We start from the raw sequence: 18,131 nt of genomic DNA on the forward strand, positions 1-18,131 counted from the left end.
TGAAGAAGCCGCCACAAAACAGGACTCCAAAGTCCAACTTTGTTGCCTTTAAGTTTTGCCTGAGGTTGGCACTCACAATAGTCGGGGAGGCAGTTGAGCACAGGCATCCAAACTTATCTGGCCGCACAGGCACAATCTCATAGCCAGGCATGCTCTTAGTACAATCTCACAGAGGTACACACACTCATATACACTCTCACGATCACACTTGCAGAGAGATATACTCACACTCTGTCGATTTGAAGGTTTTGTGGGAATGTGAGTTCATAGGATGTTTTATTGAATGTGTTCATTTTATAGAAGTATGTGTTCAATGGTCAAACAGTAGAATGTAAGCTCCTTGAGGGCAAGGATGGCGGTTGTTATTTTTGTCTCTGTATGTCCAGGACTTAGCATAGAGTCAGGAACAGAATAGGCTTTTTTTTTTTTTGTGAGGCAATTGGGGTTAAATGACTTGCCCAGGGTCACACAACTAGTGTCAAGTGTCTGAGGCTGGATTTGAACTCAGGTTTTCCTGAATCCAGGGCTGGTGTTTTATCCACTGTGCCACCTAGCTGCCTCCCACTTTTAATAAATTAAATTTAATAAAATTCAAGTAAATTTAGAGCTCAAAGGAACCCTAAGGGAAGGAAACGGCAAACCACTCCAGGATTTCTCTCCTGAAAGCTCCAAGTGGGGTCACAAAGACATGGCTGAAATGAACAACAAACAAAAGGGACCCTAAAGATCTAGTCCAACCTTCCATTTTACAAATGAGGAAACCAAAGGGCTGATGGGTCCAATGACTTATCCGTTGTCACAGAACCAATAAGTGGCAGATGTGAATTCTGAGTTCAGGACCTCTGTCTCTGAACCTAGAGCTTCTTCTACCTTTTTAAGCCCTTGAGGCTTAAAAGGCATTGGTCACAACAATCCCATCAAGCAGGAGTGGGCAAGAATGTCTATCCTTGTTCTTACATACAAGGAAAATCAGGTCAGTAGAAAAAATGGCACTCATCCAAGGTCAAACCAGAGAGTAAGACTCAGGGTCAAAATCTGAATATAGGTCGAGCCAAAAGGCTCTTTGCACCGTGGCATGCCATCCGATTGGTGGAAAAGCTTTCTTTTTCATTTCTTTCTTTATATATTAAGACAAAATCTCCCTACAATTCGGAATCATGGATTTAGAGCTGGAAGGGTTCTTAGAGATCATCTCGTCCAAAGGTCTTTATTTAATGGTTAACAAAATGTTGGCCCAATAAGCTCTTAAAGTGATTGGGCTCCAGGTCATAAAAATCCATAAGGAAGAGAGGTAAGATTAGAACTCAGGCCCGGACACTCCATTCTGTACCCCCTCCCACTTGATAAAAAAGACCTGTGGACTGACTCATTTTCCACTGTACTATGTTGCCTTCTTCCCATTGTTCTCTTTTTGTTCCTCCCTAGGGGGCCCAGAACAAATCCATTCTGTCTCCCATGTGACAATCGAGCTGAGATCAGTCGTGTCAAAGTCATATAGAAATAGGGGTCATTAATCTGCACATAAGGATCCCATTTCGACTTAGTTTTCAATGTAATATTATTTATGTCTTATTGTGTTTTTATTTATCCGGTTAAATACTTTCCCATTTCATTTTTTTCTGGTTCAGGTACAGTTGGGAGTGTTGTAAGTTGCAAGTGGGCGACTCCAAGTTTAGCACTCTTTCCACTGTGCCACTGACGCCTCGGTGGATAGAGCTCTGCGCTTGGAGTTATGAAGACCTGAATTAAAATCTGGCCTCAGACACTTATTAGCTGTGTGACCCTGGGCAAGTCAGCAAGTCATTTAACCTCTTTCTGCTTCAGTTTCTTCATCTGTAAAATGGGGATAATAATAACATTGAAATGTTAGGGAAACAAACAAGTTCTGAAGCCTTGAACTGGGGCACCTTGAGCAAGGGAGCGATATGGTCAAACCTAAGCTTTATGACTATCAAATTGGCAGCTGTGAGAAGGGTGCATTGGGGAGGAGAGATTGGAGGCAGGGAGACCAATCAGGAGGTTACTGTGATAGCCCACTTGAGGGGGATAATGATGTGAATTAAGGTGTTAGCTATGTGAATCAAGAGGAGAGTACAGATTGATTTTAGTGATAGAATTGACTGGCAAATGATTGGATGATGACGAGCTATGGTGAGGGAGAATGAGGAGGGGAAGATGACTCTGAGATTGCTAACTAGAATGAAAGAGAAGTCCTCAACAGGAAGAGAGATGTTCAGGAGTGGGGAGGACTTAGTGGGGAAGATAGTAAGTTCTGTTTTGGACATTTTAAGCATTAAGATGTTGGTGGGGCAGCTGGGTGGTGCAGTAGATAGAGCACCGGCCCTGGAGTCTGGAGGACCTGAGTTCAAATCTGGCCTCAGACACTTAACACTTACTAGGTGTGTGACCCTGGGCAAGTCACTTAACCCCAATTGCCTCAAAAAAAAAAGTAAAAAAAAGATGTTGGTAATATGGTTGGGTCAGGATATATAAAGCTGGGAGTCATCTCTGTAGATATCATAGGATTAGTGTTCTGGAGCTGAAAAGGACCTCAGTTTCCACTTACTTCAACTCCCTCCATTTTACAGATGGAGAAACTGAGGCCCATGGCAGTCAATATGCCATCGATGTAGTCATTGATGATTGAATCGGGAGATGAGGAAATCACCAAAAGAGAGCACAGCAAGAGAAGAGGGGTCATAGGTGACAAGACCCTGCAGTATACCCATCTATGAAAAGAAGGACATAGTGAAGGGGACCGAAAAGGAGCAATCAGGCATTAAGAGAATTAGAAGCAACAGGAAGAATGTCTGGAAGGCTAGGCCATTAAAGGTAGGCCATTAATGTCAAAAGCTGTAGAGAGATAAAGAAGGATAACTGAAAAGAGGCCTTCAGATTTGTCAATTAAGAGGTAAACCTAGAGCAGTGTCAGTTGAGTGATGAGAAAGGATAGACTGCAAGGGCTTGAGAAGTGAGAGGAGAGGACGTGAAAGCCACTAGCATAGACTTTTGTTCCTGCAAGAATTAATTTGTGAAATGGGTCCTAGAATCAGGACTTTGTGCTAGAATCTTGTACCAAGGGGCACCCAATGGGCCCAGAAAAATTAGTTTGGAGGATTCCAGTTGGCTTCAAACATGGGTGAGAGTTATATATATCTCCTGTAGGATTTCAGAGAAGGAATATCTAGTTGATCCCATATCTGGGCAGGAATCTCTTCTAAGAGATCCCTAACATGTTGTCACACATCTTTTTTGTTCAGTTGTTTTTCAGTTGTACCCAACACTTTGTGACCCCCCTTCCTTGGCAAAGATACTGGAGAGGTTTGCCATTTCCTTTTCCAGTTCATTTTACTGATGAGGAAACTAAGGCAAATAAAGCTAAGTGACTTGCCCAGGGTCACATAGCTAGTAAGTATCCAAGGCCAGATTTAAACTCAGGAAGACAAGTCTTCCTGCCTTCCTACCTTCCTGTCTGGCACTCTATCCATTGTGTCACCTAGGTGCTCCCTAAAGATAGCTTACTACTTCCCAGGTAAACTCCTTTCACCCTGGACAGCTCCCAATTGTGAAAAGCTCATTGTGCCTTCTCTAGATTCCGTACCTTTCTGCAGCTCAATCAGTTCTCACTCTATGATAGAAACCCTCTTCTTTATACAAGTTCCAGCTCAGGGACCAAGTCCTCCATGAAACTTTCCCTGCGCTTCCCACCTGAAAATGAATTATCCCTTCTGAAAATTTCCTATGTTGGTCTGGATCCCTCTTCAGCCTCATCACATCCTGTCATGTATCATACTTAGTATTTGCCCTGGTACAGTTAAGTTCCTTGAAGGCAGAGACTGTGTCAGTGCCTGGCAGCATCTGGTTTGTACTTTGAGGGATCCATGAGCTTTCTTCTGTGTGAGGAGTCCCTCCACTAGAACATATGGAAACCTCTCCATGATTTCCATGCAATTCTTCACCTTATCCTTCAATAAATCCTTTATAGGGGACCTACCCAATGCACTATGGACCTTCCTTTGGAACTTAAAAAATTTCTTGGATAATAATGCAATACTCAGGTCTTCTATCTATCTCCCTGGGCAACCAGTCCACCTCCTCTTCTAGTCATATGTCATGATATAGGTATTTCATATTTATCAAATGGAAATATTTGTTAAGAAAGAGCATTGGACTTGGAAGCAGGAGAAGTGAGTTTAAATCCAAGCTCAGTTAATGACTATGTGACCTTAAGTAAGTACTTTCCCCTTTATGGACCCCATCTGCAAAGTAGGGTGAGTGGATTATATAACTTCTAAGCTCCCTTCCAACTCCAACACTGTGTGATGCATGATCAGAAATGTCCCAGTGTAGACATAGTCTTGCACCATTCCCTAGAGGCTGAGCTCTAGGGAGGCAGAGGCTGTGGCTCAACTAAATTTGTTTTTATCCAAGGCCTAGAATATTGCTCTGCATACAATAGGAGCGGAGCACTGTAAGTGCTTAAGGAGTAGAACTGGCTGAATCCTTGAAGAAGGAACTTTGGAGGTCATCTGGCTCAGCCGCCCTCCCAGTGCCTGCATCCCTTTGTAGCAGGGGTTCCCAGGCATGGAGGTCTGTGGGTAGGTTTTAGCAGGTCCATGAATTTGGATAGGAAAAATGGTATTTTAATTTTCCTTGACCTCTAACTGAAATTTAGCATTTTCTTCAATTATTTCCTGATTCTGAGGTAGCCTGCATAGGCTTCACCAGACTGCCAAGAGGATCCATGAAACACACCTGCTCTGTAGCTTCCCCTGGAAGGGGTCACTCCAGCCTCTGCTTGGATACTTTCTGTGGCTCTCACTCCATCTCAAGGCAATCTGTTTCAAGTGTTTTATTACACTGAGTAGAAATCTGCTTCCTTCCTCCTCTTGGTCAAAGTTCTATCTTTTGGGGAAACACAGAACAAATCTCATCTGTTCAGATTGAGAAACTAGGGAAATGACCAGTTCAGCCATAGGCTGAGTAGAGTAGGAGGCTAACTATGATAGAGTGATGTGAATGGCCCTGGTAGGGCCCCATCCTAGCATGGAGTCCTTTGCAGAGTAGGGACTCAATATGGGGTGAATGGGGTGTTCAGGGAGGACCAGCCCCTCTGGTGAGAGGGTTGCCAATTCCTTTTCAGGGCTGCTCATCCACATTTGGTGTCCACCTTCATCCAACTCTCACCGGTGGCTCCAAGAAGCTATACTACCCACAGTGGTCATACCCAGGGACACTTTTTTGGCAATGGACTAAACCAGGTTGAAAGTAACTGACAAGCCCCAAACCCATCAGTGAGTTAGGGGGATGTCTACCCCAAGCATGTGAAGGTTTCCCCCAATAGAAGGGGTGAATGAGAACAATTTATTCCAATGGCTCAAAGGGTGGCTGTGAAGTGCTTAGAGCTTGGCATTGAAGATGCCAAAGTCATTCACTGCATCCTGGGCCATCACCAGTTGTCTTGACTTTTGTCCTTCTTCTGGACTTCCATGCTTAAGGAAAAGGGAGTAAGGCTGACAACTTCCCTTAAATTCATTCATGCCAAGTCAAGACATCACCTGTGATACTGTTGGTCCTCTTTGAAAATGAACAACAACTCAATATGTATTGATCTTGCCCCACAGTATACCCCACTACCACCCCATATTACAGTGCCTGTTAGTTATACAAGGGAAAAACTGAAACCAGGTTTTCTAACTCCCAGCCCAATACTCCTGTCTACTGCACCACACCTGTTTCCTATAAAATTTCTATGGTCCCTCCCAGAACTGATGTCTTGTAAATCTGTGAGGCCATGACATTTACATGCACAGCTAAAAGACAAGGCAGAATGTGCTTAGAAGTCAGAAGGATGAGGAAGGATGAACCACTTCTTCAATATAAATCCATACTTAAGTCATCAACACAAAAACCAGTAATATGCAATACTACTCAATAAGCAGGTAGGTGGCCCAGTGGATACAACACTGAGCCTGAAGTCAGGAAGACTCATCTTCCTTGAGTTCAAATCTGCTTTCAGGCATTTACTAGCTGTGTGACCTCAGGTAAGTCATTTAACCCTGTTTGCCTAAGTTTCCTCATCTATAAAATGAGCTAGAGAAGAAAATGGCAAACCGCTCCAGCATCTGTCAAGAAAACCCCAAACGGGGTCATGAAGAGTTGGACATGACTGAAAAACAACTGAAGAAGAAGAACAACAACACTCAATATGCACATAAGAGAGTGAGTGACACAATTTTATGTGAGGTTCAACAGGAGAAGAACTTTATGAAAAGAGAGTTGCCAGAAGGCTTCAAAGAAGAGGTGACATGTTTGTGGCTTTAAAGGATGGGTGCAAATTCATCAGGTTAAGGTGGGGATGGCATGCCAGGCATACAGAATAGCATGAGCAAAGGCATAAAGAGGAGAGAGCAAAGGGCATGTTTGGGGCAGGGAGAAATACAATTCAGTGGGACTCTAGAGTTTGTGAAGGTGAGTAATATGAGATAAAGTTAGAAAAGATTACAGGATAATAGAATTAGAGCTAGAAGAACCTTTGAAGTAAGCAAAGTGGCTCAGTGGATAGAAAGAATTCTTGGCTTGGAACTCAGGAGACCTGAGTTCAAATCTAGCCTCAGACAATTACTAGCTGTGTGATCCTGGGCAAGTCACTTAATTTGTCTGCCTCAGTTTTTCAATTGTAAAATGAGCATAATAATATCACCTACTTTGAAGGGCTGTTGCGAGGATCAAATTAGATAATATTTGTAAAGTGCTGAGCACGGTGCCTGGAACATAGCAGTTGCTATATAAATACTGTTACTACTACTACTACTACTACTACTACTACTACTACTACTACCACCACCACCACCACCACCACTAGTATTACTACTATTACCTCTTATTTTAAAGGTGAGGCTATTGGAGCCCAGAGAAATCACATAACTCATCCAGTTACTTTGACTCCATGGTAGACTTTTGGTAGAGATAGGGATGTATTTCAGGTTCTATGACCAGGTTCAATGACTACATTGATGGTTGAGTGCATTGAATATTCTGATTAGGAGTTTGAACTTTACTTAGTAAGAAATAGGGAACCACTGAATATTTTTGAGCAGAACAGTGATGTAACCAAACTCACAAATAGGAAAGATTTCTGGGTTTTCTCATTTGTAGTTGTTATTTGTCCTTTGTTCTAGAAGAGGACTATAATATCAGGGTGATGTTATGACTTGCACTGAATTGGATTTAAGTGAGGGAGGGCTGTGCAAGGTCACCAACCTCACTTTCCAGAAGTATCTGGGTCCAGAGGCAAGATATACATCATGATGTTTAGAGATGGATTGGGGTTAAGTGACTTGCCTAGGGTCATACAGCTAGTAAGTATCTGAGGTAAGATTTGAACTCAGGTCCTCTTGACTCCAGGGCCAGTGTTCTATCCACTGGGCCCCCCAGCTGCTCCTCCTTTGTAGTAAGCTCCCTATTAATGGGAGTGTCCAAGTTGAGGTTTGATGATGAGCCCTTGACAGAGATGTTGGAGGTGCTGCAGAATGGACTCAGCATTAACTTAGAAACAGCAGGGCTAGGGATATTACTTGCCATGGATTTAGGCTCAGACTGTTCTGTGGTGTAGGCTGAAAGCTCTCTAGCTTTGGAATGAGGAAAAGACAGTGTCCAGGAAGTTTGGACCTAGAACTTCATACAATAAGCTAGACTTGGAGACCAGGGCCACATGGCTGAGCTGAGGGCTCAGAGGTGGAAAGTGTCATCTAGATCAGAAGGGTCAGTATCAGGTTCAAAAGCAGAGGCTGAGGGGACTGAATGAAGAGATATGAGATTGCAAGATTTAGAGCTAGAATTGACCCCAGAGATCCCTTCGCCAAATGTTTTCATTTTCTAGATGGGGAAAATGGTGACCAGAGAAGGCAAAAGGACTCGCTGAAGATCACACAGGTAGTAAGCTTCTGAGCTAGGATTTGAACCCAAGCCTTCTGGCTCTAAGACTGGGATACCTTCTGACGCACCACACCACCTCCAGGGCCACATCACAGGGTTCAATCCTGAGATTGAACAGGGGGTGGAGTTTCACAAAGAGTTTCTGAAACTAACATTTGCTTGTCAAAGTGTGCCACCATGTTTTAATGTTCTTGTGACAAGTCTGCCTTCCAGTCCCTTCCAAATCTGTCATCTGCAAACGCCACAATTAGTCACCATGGAGAAGACCATCCCTCTTTAATTAGCAGTGATTAGAAGGTTGGGCTACATCAGTGGCATCAAACTCATATTGAAATGGGGGCCACTAAACCATACATAAAGATTCCTTTGGGTCACATATTAAGAGTTTTAAAGTATAATGTTACCAATGTTTTACTGTATTTTTTTTCATTTTTGTTAAATATTTCCCAATTCCTTTTTTTGTTGTTCTTGTCTTTTTTTTTAGTTTTTAGTGAGGCAATTGGGGTTAAGTGACTTGCCCAGGGTCACACAGCTAGTAAGTGTTAAGTGTCTGAGGCTGGATTTGAACTCAGGTACTCCTGACTCCAGGGCCGGTGTTCTATCCACTGTGCCACCTAGCTGCCCCCCAATTCCTTTTTAATTTGGTTCTAGAGGACTAGGGAGTGCTGTTAGCCAGGTGTCACGTGTTTGACACCTCTGGACTAATGTGACCTTACTTCAAATCACTAGATGTAGTAAACACCTACTATATGCTATGCACTGTGTTTGGTGCTGGGGCTATAGAGATGAAAAATGATACAATATCTGACCTCAGGAAGTTACTTAAAAGGATAAAGACATGGTCACAAATTCCAAATGAGACAAAGGAGAGTCAGATAAATCAAACTCATCTTGGGGATGAGGGTAGAATGAGGGTTAGTAGGGGGTTGAGGGATTCAGACAAAATGCCCTGAGATTCCTAGTGTCTTTTGATCGCCTATTTCAGAATCTCACAGTATTCTAGAATTCAGTCACCTGGTCAGTCAACTAGCATTTATTAATTGCCTACAAAGCAGCAAGCATGCATATACATACATCCCTGCTCTCAAAGAGGTCACAGTCTACATTTTTAAAAATCTAAGTTTCTTCCATGCCAAGTTCAGCCAATTTCTTCTCCCCTCTGCCTTCCTTGGGGATGGAGACATACTCTTCCAGATATCCTTGCCCAGATCTCAGACAGCTTGGGTAAAAATCTGATGCTAAGTCACTCAGGATCATTGGGTTTAGAGAGAATGAACCCTTTCATTCCCCAGAAGAGAAAACTGGGACCCAGTGAGATGAAGAGATAAGCTTGGTCTTCCATGGGTAGTAAGGGGCAGAGCAAGGATTCAAATCAGGACTAATATGATATTCTTTTATAATATTTTACTGTATCTCTCTCTCTTTCACTTCTTATTTTCTCTCTGTCTCTCTCCCCTTGTCTGTGTCTCTGTCTTTGCCCCTCTCTCTCCTTGCCTCTGGCTCTGTGCCTGTTTTTGCCTCTGTCTTTGTCTCTGTGTCTCTGTCTGCCTGTTTTTCTTTCTCCTTGTCTCTCTGTCTCTGTGCCTCTGTCTTTGCCTGTCTCTCTCTCTCCTTGTCTCTCTGTCTCTGTGCCTCTGTCTTTGCCTGTCTCTGTGTCTGTCTCTGTGCCTGTCTTTGCCTCTGTCCCTCTCTCTCCTTGTCTCTGTCTCTATCTTTGTCTCTGTCTCTGTGCCTCTGTCTTTGCCTCTGTCTCTGTGTCTCTGTCTCTGTCTTTGCCTCTGTCTCTGTGTCTTTGTCTTTGCCTCTGTCTCTTTCTCTCTCCTTGTCTCTCTGGTGTCTCTGTCTCTGTTTGCCTCTGCCTCTCTCTCTCTCCTTGTCTCTATGTTTCTGTCTTTCTTGTTCTGTCCCTTTTCTTTACTACATCCCATAAAATGAGAACTCTTTACAAGATCCTTCCCCTTTCATGCTAGCATGTCACATTTCTGACCTACCTGTGGCTTTGGATGAGATGTCCCAGGAACATCTCCTTGCTGAGCTGGAGGACCTGCCAGCTTCTCCCAGGGAGAGCAGCGTCAGCAAAGCAATGGCCTGTTGAGCCTGGCCAAACCCTCTCCTGGACTGCCGCTGTTGTGGCTGTGGCGATCAGACCAGAGCATCAGAACCAGATCCCCCAAGGCCACTTAGGGAACCGGATCTCAAGAAGGAGCATCTGGCTTCACTGACCAAGTTCAAAACCAACTCTAAAGTTTCCATCCACGAGGCAACAAGACAACCACAACTGCTGGAAAAGAAGAGAAGGAGTCACTAGAAACACAGGGCTGCTCACTCACTGCAGAGTCCTCTGGGGAATCCTGCCAGCTGGAGGGGCAGCCCAGGAGCCAACACCCCCTGGAAGGAGGCCAGAAACCCTGCTGTGAGCTCAATGATGGGCTGTTTCTTCCAGTGACTCCAGGAACAAGATACAAACTTCAGTCTAAAGTCTACCCTATTGGGATATGTTTTATTACTGGATCAAATAGAAAAGCATATAAAGTAATAAAGTAGACCATTTGATTTACTTTGTATATCTTCTCTGTGTACATATTGTTCCCTAGTTCCTTGAGAGCAAAGCCTTTTTGGTTTTTGTATCTCTAGGCCTCCTACAATGCCTGGAACATAGTAAGTATTTAATAAATGTTGTTCATTTATTAATTTGTCCTAGCCCATGACACGGCCGTGTTGTGAGTATTTATAGTGAGTAAATATAGTGCTGGACCTAAGAGTTAGGCAGACCTGAGTTCAAATCCTGTTTCAGGAAATTACTGCTGGGTGACCCTGGGTAAATCATTCAACTCCTGTGAACCTCAGTTTCCTCATATGTAAAATCAATGGGGATAGAGCCTAGACTTCAATGAGTTGTGGTGAGGACCAAACAAAATACCATATATAAACGGCTTTATAAACTTTAAAGTGAAACTAGCTATTATCATGAAAATAATGTTATGAAAATACATTATGGAAATAATAGCAACAATAAAATCAACTCTCATTTCCATGGTGCTTTTAGGTTTCCATGAAGCCCTTTTCTCATAAAAGCCTGGGAAGTAGGTGATTATCAGGACTCATCCCCATTTTAGAAGTTCATGAAGTTAGGAAGTCTCATAGATGGGATCTGATTTGAGGGGGGATGAATGGGCTGCATATAGTTGTTGTTCACTCGTTTCAGTCATGTCTGACCCTTTGTGATCCCATTTGGGGTTTTCTTGGCCAAGATACTGGATTAGTTAAGGAAGAGCAATTAGAAATCAGACTCAGCTTGACCTCAGAGGACAGAACAACAACATTGGTGGAGGACTAGTGCTGATGGTGGTGGTAGAGAGATACAGGGGTAGATTTTGGTTTGATGAAGGGAAAACTTTTTTCCTCTTTCTTTCTTTCCTTCTTCCTTCCTTCCTTCTTTTTTCTTTTCTTTTTTTCTTTTGGTGGGGCAATGAGGGTTAAGCAACCTGCCCAGGGACACACAGCTAGTGTTAAGTGTCTGAGTCTGGATTTGAACTCAGGTCCTCCTGAATCCAGGGCTGGTGCTTTATCCACTGAGACACCTAGCTGCCCCCAAAGGAAAAACTTTCTAACAAATGGAATTGCCCTCAAGGGGAACAGACTCAGGAGGGGAAGCTCTCCATTCCAGGAGCTCTTTAGGTGGAGGATGGTTGAGGTGCTCTTGTTCAGGTAGGGGTTGGACTAGGTTTGGTGTCTTCTTGGGTTCTCTTTTAGTTCTTAAAATTTACCATCCTATGTCTCCCAGTTCACTGCCCTTAACACTATCTCACACTGTGTCTTCTTTTGAAAAGACAAAAAGCCATGCGACACCACAGTTTGCTTCCTTTTCTGGGAAAAATAAAGCAACATAATGAACAGTGTGCTGCAAATTGTGTTTGGGGAGAAGGGGCAGAGCCAATTTAAACATTGCTCCTCCCAAATGAATGCTGATGATAGAGGGAGCTTGGCCAGGCTCACTCCATGGTAGTAAGGAATAAGCTGCATGACTTGAATGAATCCTTTCTCCACCCACTCTGGTCCTCAGTTTTCTTTTCAGTACAATGAGAAGGTTGGGCTAGATGGGCTCTCAGTGGCCTGTCAGTTATGACAATGACAATACTGTGGTGTTGAGGATAACAACTAATTCTGGAGGCAGACTTGCTGATAAATGTTTAACAACCAGCTCTCTGGAAATAAAACCCCACAAAATGCTTTTAAGTCTAATCTGCATTGTTACTATTCTCCCCATTGCTTTCTTTTTTCTTATTTTTCAATTTTTTTTTTTGTAGGGCAATGAGGGTTAAGTGACTTGCCCAGGGTCACACGGCTAGTAAGTGTCAAGTGTCTGAGGCCAGATTTGAACTCAGGTCCTCCTGAATCCAGGGCCGGTGCTTTATCCACTGTGCCACCTCGCTGCCCCCTTCCCATTTCTTTCTTAAGCCTAGATGACCAATAAATCGAGCCCTCATTGGTAGTGTTTGTTGATTTCTGATGTTTGCACTAATATTTAATGATGGGATCAAGAGCTGACTCCGGGACACCCCTGCCTGTGTTCAAAAGTCCCTGTTCTCAGGCACTTAACTAGTCATATAACTTGCTAACACGTCAGTAAACCTCCATTTCTTTATGTGGAAAAATGAAGATAATATATCTACTTCATAGGGTCAGGTTTATATGAGATAATATATAATAGGTGCTTTGCAAATTTAAAAAATGCTATATAAATAATAGTCATTATTTTATTCTAAGGTCTTTTGGCGGCCAGTGATAGGCCTGAAGTCAGGAAGACTCTTCTTCTTGAGTTAAAATTTGGCTCAGGCACTTTAGCTGTGTGATCCTGGGCAAGTCACTTCACCCTGTTTGCCTCAGTTTCCTCATCTGTACAATGAGCTGGAGAAGGAAAGGACAAACCACCCCAGTATCTTTGCCAAGAAAACTCCAAATGGAGTCACAAAGAGTTGAATATGACTAAAAAAATGACTGGTTTTTTTGTCTTGACATTCTATGCTCTGTGTTCTAAGGGGCTCTTCTAATTCTGACATTCTTATATTCCTCACTTGAGATGGAATGGAGTCAGGAAATATTAATGACATGAGAGATGCTTCTGACTGCTGAACACCAAGTAGACTTGAACATACAGTGAGATGTTGGGGATTGTCAACCAAAAAAAATATCACCAATCCACAAGACATGCAATTAATGGATGTAAAGGCAATAATAATAATTCCTCAAGTATGTAAGGGGAATCACAGCTTCCAAAATATCATCCCATTACTTCCATGGACCTTAAGAGCAGTTCTGAGAGGGAAGCCCAGAAAGGATCATTATTCCCGGTTTAGAGGGAGAAACTAAAGCCCAGACAAGGGGACATCCCTTAGGTCGTGTGGCTAGCAGGTGGGTTAGATGGTACTAGAGGTCAGATCTATTGACTCTCAAATACAGTGCTGGCCACAACATACTCTCTATTCCTCATAAATAACTGAAACAAGCATTTTTGGGGGAATGGGGGGGGGGAAGGCTTGGGCCATCTGGATGTTTTTATCAATAATAATTATAGTTATAATGATGATCACAGCTGACATTTCTGTAGCACTTTACAAACATGACCTTATTTCTGCTTTGAAAATTACTCTGGGTGGCAGGGAAGCCAAGTATTATCATCTCCATTTTACAGATGAGGAAATTGAGGTTCAGAGAAATTATGTGATTTGTCCATGGTTGCACAGCGCCTGGGCTTCTGACTCTGAAGTCCACTCTACTTGATGCCTCTGCTAGGGTGGCTGCACATTTGCTTTTTTCTTTTGGGGCGGTGGTGGTGGCAATGAGGGTTACATGACTTGCCCAAAGTCACACAGCTAGTAAGTGTCAAATGTCTGAGGCCAGATTTGAACTCAGGTCCTCCTGGATCCAAGGCTCATGCTTTATCCACCGTACCACCTAGCTGCCCGCCCCCACTCCTTTCCCCTCCAATATTTGCTTTTAAGAATAAGGATCTGTAAAATGAAGGGGTTGAACCAGATGATCTGGAAGGCCCTTTCCACTTAAATCTTCACTGTGCTTAACCAGCTAATTCCCATGTTAAGATGCTGCTGACTTGCGTGTCAATAGTTCATATAAATAGCAGAGAGAAGGAAAAAAGGAGTTTACTACTGAATATTTCAAAATTTCCTCAGCCTCCCAGCTCCTTTTTTCTCCCTTCCAGGCTGCTGCTTTTGTTCCTTTCTATCATCCTCTGACTACATCTCCTTTTATTCTTTCTCTTTCATCCTTTGCCATTCTTTCTTCTGCATATCCCTACTCCAAAAATGTGATTGATTTCAACAAAGGCTCCCTGCTAGGAAATGACTATGGCCTTAATTTAGTGAGTGGTGAAGGGGATAGAGTTAAGGGCCTGGAGTCAGGAAGATCTGAGTTCAAATCCAGCCTCAGACATTTGCTAGCTGTGTGACCCTGGGCAAGTCACTTCACGCTGTTTGCCTCAGTTTCCTCATTTGTAAAATGAACTGGAGAAGGAAATGACAAACCACCCCAGTGGTTTTGACAAGAAAACCCTAAATAGGGTCATGGAGAGTCGGACACGGCTGAACAACAAAAAACCCCAAAATGTGTGAAATTGTTGACTGAAATCTTAACATGCCCTGTCAATATCAAATCAGGAGAGTTTTACTTTTTCTGTCTGTTATTTTTTTAAAGTAACACTTAAAAAATGTAGTCCTATTCGCTCATTTTACAGATAGGAAAATTGAGGCTTATAGCAGTTCAATGGCTTACCTATGGTCACAGGCATCAGAACCAGAGTTTGAAGCAAGGCCTGCTAACATTAATTCAAGTGTACCCTAAGTTACCATTATCTGACCCCACTGAGGTTCATGTAAAATATACATCTTCGCTCCCTCAGGAGAGGTGGATCTTTCAAGAGAAGTTTGCTCCATAATATTGATTAGCTAGAAAACACAGGTCTAGTTTCTATCTCACCAAATGAGTCATTAAGTTTCAGCTTAGTTTTCCGGACTATACAATAGCCCCAGGGGCCTGCTTGGCAGCCATAGCCTGCTCAGAAAATGAAATGAATGTCTAAAAATACAGACTTTAATTATCAGCTGATTTTGAATAGAGAAAACTTCTTGATGACTTTAATCTTTGACTCCCCTCAGGGAGTCTAGAGTAAGAGTAATTATCTTATTAGGTGTAGGGACTGGAAACTCCAGTGAACAGGAAAGAGAAGAAACCAAAAAGAAACTCAAGGATCAATTTCTGCCTTTGACTGCTAGCTGTCTGTTATCAACTGAAAGATGATGATTCCTCACACCTTCACCTGGAAAGTGATCCCGAAACTTGTCTAAGCTAGAATTCTAGCCTCTCAGCATCGAAAAAAGGAGGAAATGGGGCACCTGGATCCTGGACCCAGCTCTGGCCCTAATTTCTGGTAGGACACTAAACAAATCACTTCCCATCTCTGAGATCTTTTCCAGCTTTGACAAATGGTAAATACAAGGCAAGCCTGAGACTTCAAAGGATAAGGAAGGATGACGAATGCCTAATTATGCAAAGGAGGAATAACAGGAAAGTGGGAATTTAGTCTTTCCCCAAAATGTAAAATGACAAGTTTCAGAGGACATGTAGCCCGATCTCTACCAGACCAGGAAGCCTGTCCATAGCGTTCCTGACAAGTATTTATATTTATCCTTCCCTTGAATACCTCAAGGGACAAAGGGATTGTGATCCCTCTTCCATTTTCAAACAGGATTGTCAGGAAGTTTTCCCCATGCTAAAAATCTATTTGCCTGTAATATTTCCCTGTAACTATTTCTCTTTTTCTGTCTCTGTCTCTGTCTCTCTCTCCTTCTACTTTTCCCTTCTAGGGCCACAAAGAAAGAGAGAAATCTCAGGATAAACCTTCCCACACTTGAAGAGAGGATTGACCTTTCATTGTCTCTGTAATAAAACAAGAGGGCTGGACGAGATTATCTCTAACGGTTTTTCCAAGCTGGCTACTTTTGGTCAGCTTTTCCAAGTGCATTCTCTTTTGAGCCTTATTACCATTTTTCAAATAAAGAAACTAAGGCCGTCCCTTCTCCCCTCCCCCCCTCCCCCAAACTGGCCAGGGTCATACTTGCATGGACGCGCTTCGGTTAGAATTCAGTTCCCATGGCTCCCTGGCCGAGTCATCTTTCCACAACCTTTACTCGGTTAATTTAGCCTGAGGACGAGAGGTTGTCTCAGTTTTTCCATCTATAAAATAAGAGGGTTGGACGAGATCTAAATCCTAGGACAGCTGAGATCCCTTCTAGTTCTAAGCCCTGGAAAATGGATGTTTTGTACACAGTGCCTTGTTTCTTTCCCAAATCCAAAGGAAGTCAGACTGAGCCCGCCCTGTTCTCTCTGAGGTCTTACCTGAGTCTCTCCAGCTGCAGCTGGAAAGTCTGGGTGGGGGATGGGGGTGGCGAGAAGGTGGAGGGAGGGGGTGGCTGTTTAGCCCCAAGCTTTCCGGGGGCGGGACACAGCAGCTCCGGAGGGAGCGGTGGAGCTCAGGGGACCGCGGCCCCGCTCTTTGCCGCTGGAGTCCCAAGATCCTCCCTGGGTCCGGTTCTCTCAGGCCAAGGCCTGTCTCCTCCCTGGCGGATCCTGTGGCCTATTTTTTTGGGGGGTGGGGGGAAGAAGCGGGGTTCCTACTCTCCCGAGCAGGGATCGGCCCTCCACTTTTTTCCTCTTCCTCTGCCGCCCCCTCCTCTCCGACTCAGCCGGGTTCGGGGGGGAAACGGCCCGGAGGTGGAGGAGCCTGCGAGCTCGAGCCCGGTTTGGGAATATTCTGCAAACACAACCCATCCCTCCTCCCTGTCCCCCTCCTCCTCCCCTTTCCTCCCCCTCTCCCCTCTCCGCCTCTTCTCCTTCTCCCTCTCCGCCCCCAGGCCATCCCAAATCTTTTCGGAGAAGGGTCCGGGGATTGGAATTTCTGAGCTGGGAGCGGGAGGGGGAGGAAGAGGAGGGGCCGGGAGATGACTATTAGGGAATTAAAGAGGGAAGGCTGGGAGATGGCAGGGAGCTGGGAGAAGGAGCAAATTGGGAGGATATCGGGCCAGGAGGAAGAAAGGGAGGGGCAGCGGGTAGGGATGGAGGAGAAGGGGGATGAAGATAGGAGGAGGGGGGTGAAGATAGGAGGAGGGGGGTGAAGATAGGAGGAGGGGTAAAGATAGGAGGAGGGGGTGAAGATAGGAGGGGATGAAGATAGGAGGACGGGGTGAAGATAGGAGGAGGGGGTGAAGATAGGAGGAGGGGGTGAAGATAGGAGGAGGGGGGTGAAGATAGGAGGAGGGGGGAAGGGCCCATTTCATCCGCCTCCTTTGCTATGGGGTGTCTGCAAACAAGAGCAGCAGATTCTGTGTTGAAAGCCCCCAGAATGCAGGGCAGGATGGGTTCTGTCTGAGTGGGGAAGTTTCCCTGGTTCATCTAATGGCCTTGATGTTTCTTAGAAGCCTTCAAAGACCTAGAGCAGGGCTGCTTCTTCTTCTTCTTTTGTTTTGGTTTGTTTGTTTTGCAGGCCAATGAGGGTTAAGTGACTTGCCCAGGGTCACAGAGCTAGTGTCAGGTATCTGAGGTCGGATTTGAACTCAGCTCCTCCTAAATCCAAGGCTGGTGCTTTATCCACTGCGCCACCTAGCTGCCCCCAGGAGCAGGGCTTTTTTCCACTCGCGACCCCTTTTTGCCCTAGAAATTTTGATCGGACCCCAGGTATGTGGGTATATAAAAGAGGTATACATAACATTTTACTGTTGTCAAATTTTTCACACCCTGCTCTTCCCCCCAGGCATTTCAGTTACTCGACCCCATATGGACTCCCGACCCATAATTTAAGAAGCTAGGTCCTAGGGGGCAGCTAGGTGGCACAGTGGATAAAGTACTGGCCCTGGATTCAGGAGGACCTGAGTTTAAATTCAGCCTCAGGCATTTGGCGCTTACTAGCTGTGTGACCCTGGGCAAGTCACTTAACCCTCATTGCCCCACCAAAAAAAAAAAGATTAATCAGCAAGCATTCATTAAGCACCTACTGTATGCCAGGCACTGTTCTACTGCTAGGGATACAGAAACAAAGAAGAAGAAGAAGAAGAAGAAGAAGAAGAAGAAGAAGAAGAAGAAGAAGAAGAAGAAGAAGAAGAAGAAGAAGAAGAAGAAGAAGA

The 18,131-nt window shown here is 44.1% G+C and overlaps 1 protein-coding gene across 6 annotated transcripts in view; it reads right to left on the reverse strand.

Annotated features, from left to right (window-relative positions):
• Positions 1-16,787, reverse strand: part of C2H14orf180 (chromosome 2 C14orf180 homolog) — a 54,853-nt gene extending 38,066 nt beyond the window's left edge. For 2 of the 6 annotated variants that reach the window (XM_043985705.1, XM_043985700.1), the window contains exons 1-2: positions 16,351-16,787; positions 16,070-16,188 (exon numbers count right to left, since the gene is read on the reverse strand). In XM_043985705.1, coding sequence (XP_043841640.1) covers positions 16,070-16,075 — 6 coding nt within the window. In that variant the 5' untranslated portion in view covers positions 16,076-16,188; positions 16,351-16,787. Of the gene's footprint in view, positions 1-9,929; positions 10,220-16,069; positions 16,189-16,350 lie in introns of all 6 variants that reach the window. The other 4 variants (XM_043985701.1, XM_043985702.1, XM_043985703.1 and 1 more) reach the window with 4 other exon arrangements.
• Positions 16,788-18,131: the final 1,344 nt, after the last annotated feature.

Source organism: Dromiciops gliroides, chromosome 2 (genome assembly GCF_019393635.1).
Source record: "Dromiciops gliroides isolate mDroGli1 chromosome 2, mDroGli1.pri, whole genome shotgun sequence".
Taxonomy (NCBI): Eukaryota; Metazoa; Chordata; class Mammalia; order Microbiotheria; family Microbiotheriidae; genus Dromiciops; species Dromiciops gliroides.